This window comes from Phoca vitulina, unplaced genomic scaffold (genome assembly GCF_004348235.1).
Source record: "Phoca vitulina isolate PV1807 unplaced genomic scaffold, GSC_HSeal_1.0 scaffold7, whole genome shotgun sequence".
NCBI classification, from domain to species: Eukaryota; Metazoa; Chordata; class Mammalia; order Carnivora; family Phocidae; genus Phoca; species Phoca vitulina.
In genome coordinates, this window is record NW_022589710.1 from 28701004 (window position 1) to 28718123 (window position 17120).

Sequence of the window (17120 nt, forward strand, 5' to 3'; positions counted from 1 at the left end):
TCCTGAGGGATAAGCCATTTTTTTTTAAAGATTTTATTTATTTATTTGACAGAGAGATAGCGAGAGCAGGAATACAAGCAGGGGGAGAGGGAGAAGCAGGCTTCCCGCAAGCAGGGAGCCCGATGTGGGACTTGATCCCAGGACCCTGGGATCATGACCAGAGCCGAAGGCAGACGCTTAACGACGACTGAGCCACCCAGGTGCCTGGGATAAGCCATTTTTTAATTCATTACCCATAATGGGCTAGGCTGTGCCCAGCTGGCTGTTACGGTACTTTGCTCAAGATCAAGGCCCAACACGGGGTCTATGTCTGTTGGCCGACTTGTGGCGTGGTGTTGCATATACCCCCAGATTTTGTGCTGTCCTCTTTGATTTTTCATATCAAATGTTATTTGGCACCTAATGGATTTTTGAACTGTGTTTGTGGCTGGCCTTAGAATCTTTAACATTTATTTCCTAGGAGAAATGACATCTTTATGTCCAAGTTATATTTGGTCAAAGCATGTTAAAGCTCTGATCAGTTCTTTGAAAGTACTACATTACTTTCAAAGAAAGTATTACCTTAAAAATGTGTTAAAATTTATATAAAATGTATATATGGAAGAATGACTGGTTTCAAAGTAAAATAAAAGCATCAGGTCACTCAAGGAATAAAATTTTGCTATGTGGGAGGGTAGAGATTTTCTTTTCCTTTGTTTTCTTTAAGAAATATTAGAATAGGAAAAATAAGGGTTTTAACAGGAAAGCTAAATATCTGAAAATCTGTGGAGGTGAAATTTTCTTGGTAATGCTCAATGTACTTTTCAGTATATATCACTGATTTTGGGGGGACTAAACTTTTTATTGGGTTTCATTGGATTTTGATGTTCATTCTAGTGGGAGCTACCAAATTGTAGATTTCTCATCAGTTCAGGTAACAATGAATTGTGATATTCCAGAATTAGGTGTTTGGCATTATGTCAGAGGAACAATAGGAAATAACTTTGTAAACTGTTGACTGGATTAATGTAAACATGGTAAGTTTAACAAAAACATAATACTTCCAGTTTGTCTCTATCCGCAACAGTTGCTTAATAAATCCGAATAGCCTGAGCAAGTGTTCTTTTCTCTAGCTTCCTCTCCCTCTTTCTCCCTACTCCAAGAAAAGGGGGAGAGGAGGATCCGTGTAAACTGATCACTAATTCGGTATTTTGCAATATTGTAAAACTGTTAGGTGTTGCTTCTATTGTGATCACAATAGAAGAGCAAAGTGGTGGCTACCCTTCCCAACTTGTTAATACTCCATCCCAGGACCCTGAGATCATGACCTGAGCTGAAGGCAGCCACTTAACTGACTGAGCCACCCAGGCGCCCCCTTGGGAAGTTAGCTTTGTTTGGTCTTTAATCATGATACACATCCTGTATTAGACAACCATGAAGCATGTATGTTCTGTATTTCCCACTCCTTCTCACTGAGTGCTTCAGCCCCTCCCCAGGGACATCACTGGAGCCCACACCAAGCAGGGGTGGGGAGACCTGGCAAGAGGTCCTGTTCCCTCGTGACCCCAGGTGATGACTGAGTCCAGGGTTGATCGAGGACTCCTGATGACCGCAACAACATTGTGGAATGGACAAAGGTCCATCATCCTTAGAGCTGTGGCTTAGGCATTTTATTTTTTGTTCATTTGATTTTTTTTTTTTTTTTTTGAGTGCAGTATCAGAGTTTAGAGGGATTTTTGTTTTCTTTTCTTTTTTTTTTTTTTTTAAAGATTTTATTTATTTATTTGACAGAGAGAGAGACACAGCGAGAGAGGGAACACAAGCAGGGGAGTGGGAGAGGGAGAAGCAGGCCTCCCGCGGAGCAGGGAGCCCGATGCGGGGCTCGATCCCAGGACCTGGAATCATGACCTGAGCCGAAGGCAGACGCTTAACGACTGAGCCACCCAGGCGCCCCTAGAGGGATTTTTGTTTTCTTGATTAACATGATTTCCAGGTTGTTGCATGCAGGACATAGTGGCAACCTCAGCCTTAAACTTTGTTTCTGCTCCTACCCCGGAGCCCCAGACAGCATGGGGAGGGTCTGGCTACCCCCTGCCGAGCCACCCTATCATAAAGATTTTATTTATTTATTTGAGAGAGAGAGAGAGATAAACAGCATGAGAGGGGAGAGGGTCAGAGGGAGAAGCAGACTTCCCACTGAGCTGGAAGCTCGATGTGGGACTCGATCCCAGGACTCCGGGATCATGACCTGAGCCGAAGGCAGTCGCTTAACCAACTGAGCCACCCAGGCACCCCCAGCCACCCTATTGTAAGGAAACTCCATCAGAAATTCAACTGGCTTCCAAGGGTGGGGGGAATTACTGTGAATTCTAAGAATGATGAAAGCTGTGAGCAGTGAGTTCTGGAAAACTATGCATGTGCTTCCAAAGGCTAATCTCTGTATTACTCAGTATCTTTTAACAGACAGTAAAGAATTTTTCCATTAAATTGTGCACTATTAACCATCCAGCCCTCCGGAGGCAAAGGTCAAAGGTCCCACGAAATGGCTTTAGAGAATGTTCTTTGAAAAAAAAGGAGTGAACTCCCTCCCTCCAGAATGTTAGCCCCCCCCCCATATTTTGGAGCTTGGAGCTCAGTTTGAGAATCACTGTCTTTTCCGGCTTAGTTCAGGTTTTTTTGTTGTTGTTAAGGCACTCAGTGGGAGTTGGATGCATTCTGTCAGTGTTTAGAGGCTTATGAAGGGAAGTCCTTTCTTTTGTCTCCACCTGTATTCCCATCCTCCTGGTCTTGGCACTTTTTCTACTTTAACAGCCATGGAAGTAGTTTCTACATGCTTTTAGATTATATGGCTTCTTATGTGATATGGTATGTCTGCTTTAATTCATCACAGTTCTGTGTAGAGGTTTTATGTGTCACTGAAGAAAAACTGACCCAATTTGAAAGATGAAAAGCTCTTTGAATAGATGCTGTCAGGATTATTTAATTTTATTTGTGTCATAATTGGACCTAGGTTTTTTATATTTTTTGTTTGTTTTGTAGCAAGGAAAATAGATCCAGGAGACTCTTAACCTAATTCTACCACTATCTAGCTGTGGGGCTTCAAAAGTCATTATAATAGCTTTATTGCTTCATTTGCAAAAACAAAGATTTCATTATGTATACATGCAGTATTCTGCTGGAGTTGCTAATCATAAAAAGAAATTGGTTTTAAGATGTTCTCTGAAGGTTTTTTTTTTTTTTTAAGACTATTCATTTGAGAGAGAGAGCAAGAGCAGGGGGAGAAGCAGAGGGAGAGGAGAAGCAGACTCCCTGCTGAGCAGGGAGCCAGATGTGGGGCTGGATCCTGGGCTCGATCCTAGGGCTCTATCCTAGGACCTGGAGATCATGACCTGAGCCAAAGGCAGATGCTTAACTGTCTGAGCCACCCAGGTGCCCCTCTCAAAGCTTTTACATTTTTAAAGAAACAGTGAATTTATTTACTGTATACTTTTATCCCCTCTAAAGGTATCATGGGAATGGTCTTCAAGGACTAGTCTGTTTTAATTCCTCTGGCCTTTTTAAATAGGCTCCACGCGTAATGTGGGGCTTGAACTCGCGACCCTGAGATCAAGAGTTGTATGCTCTACCGACTGAGTCAGCCAGGCGCCCCTCCTCTGGCCTTTTGTAAAGGAAGAGTGGCTCTTACTATTCTTTTTTTTAAGATTTTATTTATTTGAGAGGGAGAGAGAGAATGTGGGTGCATGGAGAGAGGGGCAGGGGGGAGGGAGAAGGAAAGGGAGAGAATCTCAAGCAGACTCTGCTGAGCATGGAGCGTGACATGGGGCTCAATCTCACAACCCTGAGATCATGACCTGAACCAAACGCTTAATGGACTGAGCCACCCAGGCATCCCCCTTACTATTCTAATAAAAGTTGACTCTTTTTTGGAGTGCATTCCTGTACCTTTAATGAAGCAGAAAGAAAAAGGAAATAATTTATCTTCTAACCTGTTTTGATAGGCAAGGCTATCGACTAAGAGTGACAAGTTAGAAAACAGGCATCTGCTTTTGATTTTTAGGCTTCCTGTTAGCACTAAGCCTATTATTAGCACTAGGAGAAATCTCATCCTTTCTCCTATTCTGACCCCGTGTTGCCATTGTCATTGATCAGGTTTATCCCCCCCATAGACCAAAATTAGTATGATTCTTTCAACTTTGGGATTTATCCGAGCACTTTTTTTTCCTAAGCAAAGTTAAATTCTCTTCCATGGCTCCATTTTGGGATTGTATACTTTGTTTAAAGGTGAGAGTTCTTCCCAGCTTTTTAAAGCTGAAAACAGAAGTTAAAGAGTCTAAAAGGCATAGTGGAATTATTTGAAAACAATTTGGCCTTCAGTGGAGGAAAGTTGTTCAAGTTTTAATTGATTCATTGTTATATCTCACCTTATTCCTGGAAAGGATTAAGGTGACAGGTACATATGAAGACTTTCTCCTTCACAGCCATGCTTTGTGAATGGGTTGCTAAGGTTCACTTTATCACCTTCCAGTCACTCCTTCACCATTACTTCTGGCTCTGCCCTGCTCACCCACTGTAGTTCTTATAGTGGGGTCACCAGGGATCTCCTTCAATTTTTCTTGGCCAGACCTGTGTCAGTCTGCCTACTAGATACCTGTCAGGCAACACTTTTTAAAACCAAACTTACCTCTCTTCCCCTGCTCCAAATCTATTTAGCCACCTTTTTCACTATCTCACTAAAAGTATTTAGCCACTAAAAGAGGTATTTAGCCACCTTTTTCACTATCTCACCACTCTTAATCCAGTTGCTGAAGCCATAAGCTGAGGACCCATCCTTGACACCTCTCCCTCAACCTCCACTTAAAATCAGCTAAAGTTCCTGTCTGTTGTTGCTTATTAATACATTTACTTATTGTCTCTCTGCTCACAGCACCTTAGCCAGACTGTTTCTCACTTACCTCAGTTTCCTAAAAGCATCATTTACTTTTGAACCTCTTAGGACTTTGTGTATCTTCCTTTAGGGCTTAGTTTAGAAAATCAGGGATTCTCTGACTTATGTCTATACCCTCAAGACTAAGCTTGGTGCTGGTGGTTCCCTCTCGTCCCTTCCTACACCCCTTCCTTCCGTGTGTTGTCCTCCCCCACCTCCTTGCATGGGCTCTCCCAGCACCCATATTCTCTTTATAAACACACATCGCATTCTATTGTAATTGCTTATTGACTTTTCTGTCTCCTTAAGGGCAGCGACTACGTCTTACTCATGATTGCACCAGTAATATCCAGCCCAGAGTGTTCAGTAAATTTCTGACAATAAATAGATAGTAGGAAATGGGTGGTGGTTAGTATGAAAACAGTGTTGAAGCTGTTGTGTTAGTTTTATGGTTCTGGTTGCTTTAAAATTTGCATCTTAAGTGCTATGATTGGCTTTCATCTACTACTGGGTCCTACAGGTAGTGGTTCTGTGCATAAGCTCCCGAAGTGTGAAGTAGAGTGGGGCAAAGCAGGAAGGAAGCTGGTAGGTGTCTGGGTGGGCTCCACTTCGCATGCCATTGATAAAGAGGTTAGGCTTTCTTAAGGGTAACGATCATGTAGCAGAGATAAGATGGCTGCTTAAACTAGGGCATTGGAGCCAGAAATGAAGAAGAGGGAGCATTTTAGTGACCTAGTGATTGGATATGGGTCAGGGAGGAGGAATCTTTAAGTGACCCAACTTTCTGGCTTGATTGGCTAGGTCTGCTTGATGCTTTCATTAACTAGTTGTGTTGATTCTTGAGATTCTGACATCCAGCTATGTCTGCGAGGCAGGCAATAGGATATGAAGTTTGGGAGAACACACCACTGGAGAGTCATCAGTATATGGTTGTTAGAACTACAAGACAGCACTTACCTATGTAGCCTGAGTAATAATGGTCTAGAAAAAGAAGAAACTGAGGAACATGGACGTTTAAGGCTGGGGAAGAAGAGAAGATAGCTGGGAAAAAGCAGTGTCAAACTGAGGAGTTGGAGTTAAAGAGGAAATTTGGCCATAAAGGGGCCATTGACTTTTTTTGTGCTTTAAAGAGAAAAAAACAAGTAAGAAAATGGGTCTTTAACCAGCTGTTAGAATAGATGCTTGGGTCTGGACCACCTGCAGGGCTTTCTGTTGGGCAGCTCCACCTCACCCCTCAGCCCAAATCCAGAACCCCACTGGCATTCTTACAGCAGATCTAACACATGACCTTAAATCCCGTCCAAGTTAAATCTAAAGGTTAAAAACAGCAGAAATTCTGGATCCAATCCCAGAAATTCTGATTCACTGGGCCCAGGGATCTTAATTTTTTACAAGGATATTTCTGATTGTCTAAGGAACATTCATGTGTAGGTAGGTGCTAGAGCCCTTCATTTTATTTAATTGCAAGAAAGCAGGACTTTATTATGGTGCACTTTAAAGTACAATTGTGATGAAGAGATTGGCAACCATGGAAACCTGGCTGGAGCTTTCCACAGTGCCTGTCTGTGTTTATGGGGGTGTGGTGGGGGTGGGCAAAGCCCCACCATCTGGTGTAATCTGTTAGAGATGTAAAGTTGCTATCTTACAGATTTTGTGGCAGATGCCCCTGGTGCCCTGCATCATATCCTCGTGGTCTACCACTGATTTCAACCCAAACTCAGATTTCCAGTTTCTCACTTCACTCTAAGTCTTGCCAACACTTTTCTGTTTTCTGCCTCAGGACCTTCAAGCCCAGCAAAGGAAGGAGGGAGGTTGATATCCTGGCCAACCTTTAATTAAGTAGGGGACAAGAGCCCATGCCTAATCGTTGTGCTTCCTTCAGGGGTCCCACAGACTCGTCCCCTACCCTCCAGCAGTCACCCTGTTTGCATCAAATGACCTCACTGGCTTTTCTCCTTCCCAGTTGTACCTTCCCTCACTTCTGTTCCCTAGGATCATCTCTTATTTTAATCCTGCTAAAACCCTGTCCACTATCAATGTGTCAGTTGAGCTGACTTCACAGGTTAATAAATGCAAACAAAAGCCTTCCATAATTACATTAGTTTCTTCTTAATGCCCCTGCCTATCAATAATAGCACCTAAAATAATGTGTGGGGGAAGAAGGCGAAGAGAACATATTGTGCAATGCAGAATGGCACACACATTGCTGAAGTTTAAATTTATTCATAGACACTCTGTAATGAGATCATTATGTGAGAACTTATTGAATTTTTCAACAACCCCCATTTCTTTGATTTCACTTCGAGAATGGTTGAAGGGAATATGAAAAACCAGAAAATCGTTGACACAGCGCTAGATGTGTCTCTTTTTATTCATTCATCTATTTTATTCATATATATTCATCTTATTCTTGAAGAAGTCTCGGTGGGTCTTTTTGTAAGACTATATAAATGATAGAAAACTATTAAAAATGATATAGTGCAGGAAAGGGGGGAACATCACAGATTTAGGATAGAAATTACCAAAGATCATCAACAAACCAATCTGATCTATTTCAGGGATAACTTTGAAAAGATACTTTGTCTTTTTTTTAAATTTTTTTATTGTTACGTTAATCCCCATACATTACATCATTAGTTTCAGATATAGTGTTCCAAAAAGATACTTTGTCTTAAATGCAAGATTTCTCATCACCTAGCTAGAAAATATTCATATTCCTGTTTCTTCTTTTAGCTAAGCCCAGACTCAAGGAAGTAAGAGTTGAAAGGTGAACAAATTTGTCCTGGATGATCACTTTCATCCTTGACAATTAAAATTAATATTTGAAACAATTATCGTAGAGCCTGACACGTTGCAGGCAATCACTAAATGCTATAAGGTGAATGATAAAGGAATATGCTGAGTTGCCGAATATGTATGTCCTAGACTGGTGTCCCCATGAGTGAGAGTAGGGAGATGTTTCTATTACTTGCTAGACTTGTGGGGGCTCTTGCCACCAACCTCTGATTGCAGATGTTTATTTTTGTCTGTAGGTTTATTTTGTAGGAGACCAGGCATCCCTACAAAACACTTTTCTCAGTGCACAGTGTTCTACTAACAATGGCTATTTTACTGTAAAAATTGATGAGATCATCAGATAATTTAGTATTCCAGCTCCTCAGTCAACATTTCAAGTCAGACCCAGAGAGGAAGTGACTTGTCCAAGTTAAACTCACCAAATCTAGCTAATTAATGATACAGCAAGGACTAAAACACACATGTAAATGTGTGTAATCGCATGTAATCATCTTTCTAATTTCTAAGACGGCTCCCATCTCCTCCAGGCTTGGTCAGGGAACAAAACAGGGCATTGTTTTTCTGAACTAGTGCCAAATGGTTTTTAGACTTTTTTTTTTTTTTTTAAAGATTTTTATTCATTTGACAGAGAGAGACACAGCGAGAGAGGGAACACAAGCAGGGGGAGTGGCAGAGGGAGAAGCAGGCTTCCCGCGGAGCAGGGAGCCCAATGTGGGACTCGATCCCAGGACCCTGGGATCATGACCTGAGCCGAAGGCAGCCGCTTAACTGACTGAGCCACCCAGGCGCCCTGGTTTTTAGACTTAATAAGGATTATGGAATAGTTCTGTATTTGATTTAAGGTATTTGGAGGAAATTTGATAGTTAAGAGCTTAAACAAATAGATGATTTAGAAAATCAAGACTAGAGGCGCCTAGCTGGGTGGCTCAGCTGGTTAAACGTCCGACTCTGGATTTCAGCTCAGGTCATGATCTCAGGGTCATGAGATCAAATACTGTGTCGGGCTCCCCACTCAGCGTGAGTCTGCTTGAAATTCTCCCCCCCCCCCCCGCCCTTCCCCCTGCTTACGCATGTGCGCGTGATCTCTTGCTCTCTCAAATAAATATATAAAATCTTAAAAAAAAAAAATCAAGACTAGTAGATGGGCACAGTACATAAGCAAACAGGTGAAAAAGTATAAATATCTAAAATATTCAACAGTAAGAGAATAGCACAGAAAGCAGTACGACGTTTTGATAGACTGCAGCCAATAAAACGCTAGCCATGATGACTTAGAAATAGTCAGTCTACTAGGGATTCTGGCCAGTTCACCTTGTATTTGGAGGTTTTCAGTAAGTTATTTTTTTTTTTAACATTTAAAGGACTAATTTTATGTGTAGAATGTTAACTGATGTCAGTTTCTGAAATTCACTGTCTATTCAGCTTCAAATTTACCAATTTTCTGGCCTATACACCACGGAAAGTGGTTGTTTTGCTCTTGTGATTCTTGATCTGTACATTAAAAACTAGCTGAAATGAGAGTTGGTATGGTAAAGATTTAATGAACTGACAAAATGTTTCTATTACTTGCTAGAACGGTCAGAAGATTATATGTTAACTTTTCTAAAAACAAAAGTACTATTTTAATCAAATATGTATTTCTTTCCTGTAGAGCCTCTGTTATGCACCTAAAGCCATATTGGAAACTCCAGAAGAAAGCGCGACCTCTGGAAATCAGCAAGGAAACTCTGAGAACTCCTATGAGCCACCAAGAAGCTATAGATGATGAGAAATGCAAAGCTAGCTACGTGAAACCAAGTGTCTTTCCTTCACCCTCTCTTGGTAAAGCATCATCTCGAAAGCCTTTTGGGATTCTTTCTCCAAATGTTCTGTGCAGCATGAGTGGGAAGAGTCCCATAGAGAGCAGCTTGAATGTTAAAACCAAGAAGAATGCACCATCTGCAACAATCCACCAGGGTGAAGAAGGGCAAGGGCCGCTTGATATCTGGGCTGTTGTGAAACCGGGAAATACCAAGGAGAAAATTGCATTCTTTGCAGCCCACCAGTGTAGCAATAGGATAGGATCTATGAAAATAAAAAGCTCCTGGGATATTGATGGGAGAGCTACTAAAAGAAGGAAAAAATCAGGGGATCTTAAAAAAGCCAAAATACAGTTAGAAAGGATGAGGGAAGTCAACAGCAGGTGCTACCAGCCTGAGCCCTTTGCGTGTGGCATCGAGCACTGTTCTGTGCATTATGTGAGTGACAGTGGCGACGGCATCTATGCCGGGAGGCCTCTGTCGGTCATACAGATGGTCGCCTTCCTTGAGCAGAGAGCCAGTGCCCTGCTAGCTACTTGCACGAAAAACTGCACTAACTCACCTGCTGTGGTGAGGGTTCCTGGGCAGTCCCGAGGTGTGCTCCCAGCCTCCGAGCCCTTTTCTGCTCCCGGAGCTTGTGAAGAATCCACGGAAAGAGGAAATCCTGAGGTTGGGGAACCACAGAGTGAGCCAGTCCGTGTCCTTGACATGGTAGCCAGGCTGGAGTCTGAGTGCCTGAAGCGACAGAGCCAGCGTGAGCCTGGGAGCCTCTCGAGGAATAACAGCTTCCGTCGGAATGTGGGCCGGGTGTTGCTTGCAAATGGCACTCAGGCTAATGAAGGCAAAACAAACAAAGGCACCTTGGAGGCACCAGACACTCAGGTGAATCCTGTGGGGTCTGTATCTGTGGACTGTGGCCCCTCAAGAGCTGACCGTTGTTCTCCTAAGGGAAATGAGGCCTGGGACAGTGCTCCTCGGGGCTGTCCCCCATTGCCAGCAAGTGTGAATTTCCTCACGGACAGTGCCAAATTTGAGCCAGATCAGCACACTGCTATGAAAAATGGTGATAGATATGATGTGGAAATGACAGAGGAACTTGCCGGGTTGCCTTTTCCTCCTCACACCTGCTCTCAAGCCATTGAATTGCCCACCGATGCTGTTGATTGTATGAGTAGAGAGCTCGTGCCGCTTACTAGCCAGAGTCCTGATCAGAGAAGAAGGGGATCTTTGTGCATTAGTATCACTGTGTCCAAGGTAGAGCAAGGCCAGCCTTCTAGTTCAGAGCCCTGCGAAGACCCACTTCCGGGGATGTTGTTTTTTTTGCCACCTGGTCAGCACCAGTCAGACTGTTCCCAGTTGAGTGAAAGCACAAGGGGGACTTCTGAGGCCAGCCAGCTTCACGATGCTGCGGAGGGTGACAATGCATCGGAGGAAGAGAGGGTTCCCGCTGATGCCTTTGTCCTGCCAGCATCTCCGGTGGAAAGTACATTACCGGTGCTGGAGACAGCCGGTTGGAAGAAGCAAGTGTCTCATGACTTTCTGGAGACCAGGTTTAAAATCCAGCAGCTTTTGGAGCCTCAGCAGTACATGGCGTTTCTGCCCCACCACCTCATGGTGAAAATCTTCAGGTTACTTCCCACCAAGAGCTTAGTGGCTCTCAAATGTACCTGCTGCTATTTCAAGTTTATCATTGAATACTACAACATCAGGCCGGCAGATTCCCGCTGGGTGCGAGATCCACGATACAGAGAGGACCCTTGCAAGCAGTGCAAGAAGAAATACGTGAAAGGGGATGTGTCCCTGTGCCGGTGGCACCCCAAGCCCTATTGCCAGGCATTGCCCTACGGGCCAGGATACTGGATGTGCTGCCACCGGTCTCAGAAGGGCTTCCCCGGCTGTAAGCTGGGGCTTCATGACAATCACTGGGTCCCTGCTTGCCACACCTTTAATCGGGCAATCCATAAGAAAGCAAAGGGGACCGAAACTGAAGAGGAATACTAAAGTCTATGTGAGAGGCGACAAAAGGACTGATTTTTAAAATTGCAAACCACCACCTAGATCTACCATTCAAGTGAAGGTTGCCTCTCCGAGCCCGCACTCTAGGAGAATCTGTACTTATTCCATCAGGACTGCCATTGCTCAGGCATTTTTTTTTTTTTTTTTTTAAACTCTTGCTTTATGAGCTATACAAGGAAATTGGTCTCGTTGCTTTAGAGTAGCACCTCCCATTTGGTCCAGGGTGGTATCCCACAGTTTGATTCACTTGGCTGTGAATATGCCTGTTCTCCCAAATCAAATCCATCCTCAAAGGACAAAGACTTGCCACCATCCAGGACATTCAGAAGAGTTCATCGCAGACTATGCAGGCAATCCCCAAAAAGGGGTTCCAGAAATGTTTTAAGCACTGGCACCGTATTTGAAATAAGTGAATAGTGTCCTATGGAAAGAAGAGCAGCACTCTTTGGATGAAAAGTATGCTTACAAAGGAAAAGTCAGGCACCTTACCTTAGCCCTTGTATGCTTGATCTGTGCGACTGAAGTTTGTGGGTGGAGATGGATTTCATGCCCTGTGGTGTTTACAGTGTATAGAATGGTTGTGTTTTCATAGGGCTGTGAAAGTGCACATTAAACCCGAGCGCCTTTACCTTAGATGAGTGCTTTTGGCCCCTCTGTAAATAACACTATTAAATCCAGTTGTATATAGTGGACAACAGACTGAACATAATCCCCACAATGCAGCTAGGATAGTGTTGCGGCTACAATTGTGTGGTTTTTTGTTTTTTTTTTAAATCGTCTCGTCTTAAATTTGTACATCCTGTATAAAATATGAATGTTTCCCAAATAAACTATGAATGTTTCCTGTATAATATATGAATGTTTCTGAGAAGAAACTCTAAATAGTTAAGAGGTTAACCTGTTGAAGATACCAAATAATGGTTTAACTGGACAACCTTATAATTAGCATAGAGAACAATCCTTTGTTATATTTTAGTGATCCTCCAAGAATGAGAAGATATTATATAGTCAGATTATAACATTCTTGTCTACTCTTTCTGTCTGGTTACAAATTTTTTTTTAACTTCAATAAAAACATGCATCTTAAATGGGACCTGCGTTGCTGACGCTTTTTCTTCCTTTTTTGAGGTTAATAATGGAGGATTATGTTGTGAATTGAATCATAAGAATTTAAAAAATTTTTTGAGTTGTTAGGGGATGGGAGAGAGAAAATTGTTTTTCTGCCACGGAAAAGAGGCCATCTTCAGTTAACATTATGAGCTTACATTTTTGCAACACTTTATGCTTATTTTGAATTTGTCGTCTTCCCATAACTGCTACATCCCCTGTTGGAGGCCTGTGTCACAGCTTGTCTAGTGATCGTTAAGTCGGTGAGGAAATACTCAGGTCTGTGGTCCTGTAGTGCTGGGTGGGGCTGGAAGGTGTTGGGCCCCCAAAAACTGCTGTGAAGGCCCTAGCAGCTAGGTCGGTTTGAAATCAGGTACCCACCAAAGCCCGTCCGCTTCACGCTGTGGAGGAGCGTGATGAATGTTGCAGGGAGGTGATGAGTGCAGGCCGGGATGGCCCTGAAGGAGCGTAGAGGTAGAGGTTGCGTAGGCTTCGGTGAGGTCAGCCAGGCAGAGTGGGACAGGACAGGAGCCAGGTGGAGCCAGGGTCACCTGTGGCGAGGTGCTGGTGGCCAGGGAGCGGCTTCCACCCTGGAATCTGCCTTGGGCTCTCCTGCCCCTTAGCCGGAGGCAAGCTGCTTCTTCCTCCCTGAAAAGGCAGGGTACTAAAACTGGAAAGTGTCTCTCAATGCCGAACAAGTCTGTTCCTGTCGGGCAATGATAGGATACCTCTGACCGCACTAGGCCAGAGCCTGTGACATGGGACGAGGAGAGGCTGAGAAGAGCTTACCTTTCCTTCATGGTATCTGTGCCCTTCCTCATGGCTCGCCGCAGCGGAGGTATGTTGGAAGTGCTTTTCAGTTCGAGCGCCCTGGGCTGAGGTTTCCAGTGCTCGCCCTTCTCCCCTGCGGTTTGCTAGACTGGCAGTCTCCACACGCCTTCCTGATAGCTTTGTCAGTGGCTCAGGATTTAGGATTCAAGCCGATCTGCGCACACAGGATTTAGAGTACAGCTGGGCGTGTGGTAAGTGCCCGGGAAACCTAGCTGTCGTCGTCACTAGCTGTTGGTTCTATGTTTGCCCAGGTGGACGCACAGGATAAACAATCGTTTTGGTTGGTTTTCCCAAGTCAGCCATTCCGGATCTGGGTTTTGCATGGGACACAAAGCCATGACTCGGGCTGAGAGCAGAGGACAAGGTAAGAATGCCCCAACCCCGTCTTGGCATGTGATCCTCGGGGGCCTTGGAAGTCACTGACGACCCCTTTTGAACATTGTGGCGGGGCCCTGTTCCCAGTGCTGTGTGAATGATGGAGGATTTTAGCAGGTGGCCTCAGAGGGCCCTCTGCCCTGCTCCTGATTGAGACGGGTGTAGCTTTCCGCTGAGGGGAAAGGTGCTGTGCGTCAGAGCCCCCTAGTGCCAAGCTGCCGAATTCTGGCAGCACTGCGGCGGTCCCTGTGGTCCCTGCTTTGCTGTGCTGCTGTAGGGCTGTGGGCTCCTCAGAGAGGGCCTAGCAGTGTGGACACCAGGACCCTAGCCTCCTCCCGGCCATGGGGACCCAAATAAAGACGACTTCCACCTTCGGCTTCTGTTCAGAGGCTTTGATGTGCCCGGCCTAGTTTTCCTCTCCCACCGTTAGAAAAAAATCAGAGAAATCTGGGAGTCAGAGAGCCCTCTACCCCCATCTCCGGGGCAGTCTGGCTTTGTCCCCTGTTCAGCGGAGGACACCAGATAGCCAAGGCAGGGGTGAATTGGAAATGGGAAAGGGGCAAAGAGAAAAAATTTGTTTTCAGGCTTTATCAAAATGACTCTGGCATTAAAATGGCCATGTGAAAGGACCATTCAAGACTGATGGCGTACCCTGCCTGAGCATACTGCTAGCTCTGTGCTCGGGGTACCTCCTTGGGGACCACCCTGGCCTGTCCCACCCTCCTCATTTGGCTGCCATCTACATCTCCTGCCGCTCTCCCATTTTATGGATCGATCGTGCTCCCCCACTACTCTAGCTTCAGAGAGAGCAGCTTGGTCATGCCATCCCCGCGGTGCCTCACACACAGTACATGCTGCTAGTGACCATCTTACTGTGAGGGGTGCTGGCACGTTCTGGTGGCCCTGAGCTGTGCTGTAATTTTCCATCCCAAGTATGAGAAACCTGAAGTGGGGAGGATTAAAGGGATCTAGGAGGATTATAGCTGGTTCCATGGGGCCATTCTTGGTTAGAGATGTTCCCAAAGCAGCCCTCTGAGTTTGCTGGGTAACTGTCAGTTGTGCATTTGGTATGATCTGGGCTCTGTTGCTGGGGGCTCTTCTGACCACAGGCTGCTTTGGGCCTTGTGGCTGCAGAAGGCTGTGGGCTGACGGTTATGCATGATCTAGGGGCTCCCTTTCCGGGCTCTGCCCAAATATCCCTTCTAACTTGGACTTGTCAGGGTGTCCCTGCCTACCTGTGTGGACTGGCCTTGGAGATTTTTTCTTACATGGGTATTCCCAGGCATCTTCCACAGCTTTCACTGCCTTCATTCTTCACTCAGCAGACTGGCTATTCATCCTCTCCTTTGTCCCACAAAAAGAGACAGCCTGCCTCAAAACCGGGATGAAGCCAGTCTGCCCCAAACTTCCTGCTGTGTATACTGCAGACCTCACTAATAGGAGCTGAGCTTACATAGCTCTTCCTGTCAGGGACCATGTTGCATTGAAACGCCTTCTCTACCGTGTACCTCGCCTAGCATTTGGGGAAGCTGATCGTTGCTATCCCCGTTTTTCCTCTGGGTTCAAACAAGCTAGTGTTGCAATCTTTGTGAGTTGGTAAAAGTAATTCTGGTGGGAAATGTGCAATCCCTTCTATTGACGTTCATGCTGTTCCTAAGTTTGTGGCCATAGCTAGTGTTTGCACAACCTCATGGGAAGAGCAAACATCGCGGTCATGCTCCCTTGGGTGACTTCCAGTGTATTTATGCCTAAGCAAAACCAGGCAGGCAGCACCCCTATTCTAGGCGGCTCATTTGACCTTGGTGTTATCTTAGAGGAGCGGAGCCACTAACGTTGGTAGCTGGGGAGTCAGGAACAGAGGGGTGATAGTCTCTTAAGCTGCAACAAGTCTTGTGAGAGGTGATGTTCCTTTAAAAGCAAAATGAACTTCCCCCACCCCCAGACAGGCCCTCCCATCCACTCTTCAGTTAGCAGAGAAAAGGCCTCAGGATAAATTAGTTGGGGACCCTTTGTCTCAAATTCTCTTTGGAACAATGAAACACAGTAGGAATTCGGTTCTAAAGTTGGCATTTAGGGGAGAAATGGCATACAGCTGAAATTACTCTTGGAAATCCTCTGTGTCCATCACCCAGTAGAGAACGATCTGTGCCACACGTAGTGGTGAGAAAGGTTGAAGGCGTGAAAGAGGAGGTGCTCTTCTGTGCACAGCAGAAACAGGCTCGCGGAATGGGCACACTCCCTGTCCCAGTTAATCACGGCCTATCACCCGTGCTCTTTACTTCCTTCCCCCCTCCCCGCCCCCGTTGACAGTTGATTTCCAAACTGGCATTTTCAGGTGTCAGTTAAGCAGTATGAAGAGAATGATGCAGTTCTTCAAAAACCAAATTCAAACTAAGTTGCCGATCAGTAAAATGTAGAGAGCGAGATTGTATTTGTGTCAGTCCCCGTCTGGTATGAGGTTAGTTAGATGTCCCATTTGCACAACTGTTTGCAGTCCAGTGGGAGTTCGGGTGTTGCCAGGCCTGACCCAGCAGCCTTCCCCATTCCGGGACTTAGCTGTTGGCCTTCAGTCTGCTCTTCCTCATCAAGTCCCCTTTCTGTAGGCCGCTGAGCAGGATTCTCCTGCAGGGCATGTCGCCTGCCACTTTCATTTCAGCCCCGATGGACTCCTAACAAGAGATGGTGATGAGGCTGCCCCAGTACGCAGCTGGGACCTCTCCCGTTACCTGTTTCTTTTCCATGGCCAGTGGTCTTGGCTTAAGGCCCCTCAATTTGTTCTGGTCTGTGCTCTGGTTCTTCACTGCACAGGGTCTCAATAGGAAACTGGGGGCACACCCCAAATGAGCGAATTCAAGGAGGATTTATTATAAGGGTGTAGGTATAGGGGCAAGCCTTCCCCAGTATTTTTGTGGCTCAGGGCAAGGATACAAGTATGACCCTTCTTTGGCCCCCTCTTCTTTGGCCCCCCCTTCTTACTTTTTTTCACACTGATGACATGTTGAAATAATATTTTTGGGTATTTTGAATAAAATATAAAAATTTTTACCTATTACCTTTTTAATGAGACTAACAAAATTTAGTCACATATGCAAATTCCATTATTTCCACTGGACAGTGCTTATTCTGATTCAGTAGTACCCCAAATCCTGCATTTTTTAATACACAGACTCATTTATAATCCCATCTTTTAAAAAATATTGATTATTGGAGTGTAGTTGACAATGTTCTATTAGTTTCAGGTGTGCAACATAGTGATTCAGCAATTCTGTACATTATTACTCAGTGCTCACCAC

General features: G+C 44.9%; 1 protein-coding gene across 5 annotated transcripts in view; it reads left to right on the forward strand.

The window, feature by feature from the left end:
• The window catches only part of FBXO34 (F-box protein 34), an 87197-nt gene extending 73540 nt beyond the window's left edge, over window positions 1-13657 (forward strand). For all 5 annotated transcript variants that reach the window (XM_032405164.1, XM_032405163.1, XM_032405167.1 and 2 more), the window contains one exon: window positions 9351-13657. In XM_032405164.1, coding sequence (XP_032261055.1) covers window positions 9361-11499 — 2139 coding nt within the window. In that variant the 5' untranslated portion in view covers window positions 9351-9360 and the 3' untranslated portion in view covers window positions 11500-13657. The remainder of the gene's footprint in view (window positions 1-9350) is intronic.
• Window positions 13658-17120: the final 3463 nt, after the last annotated feature.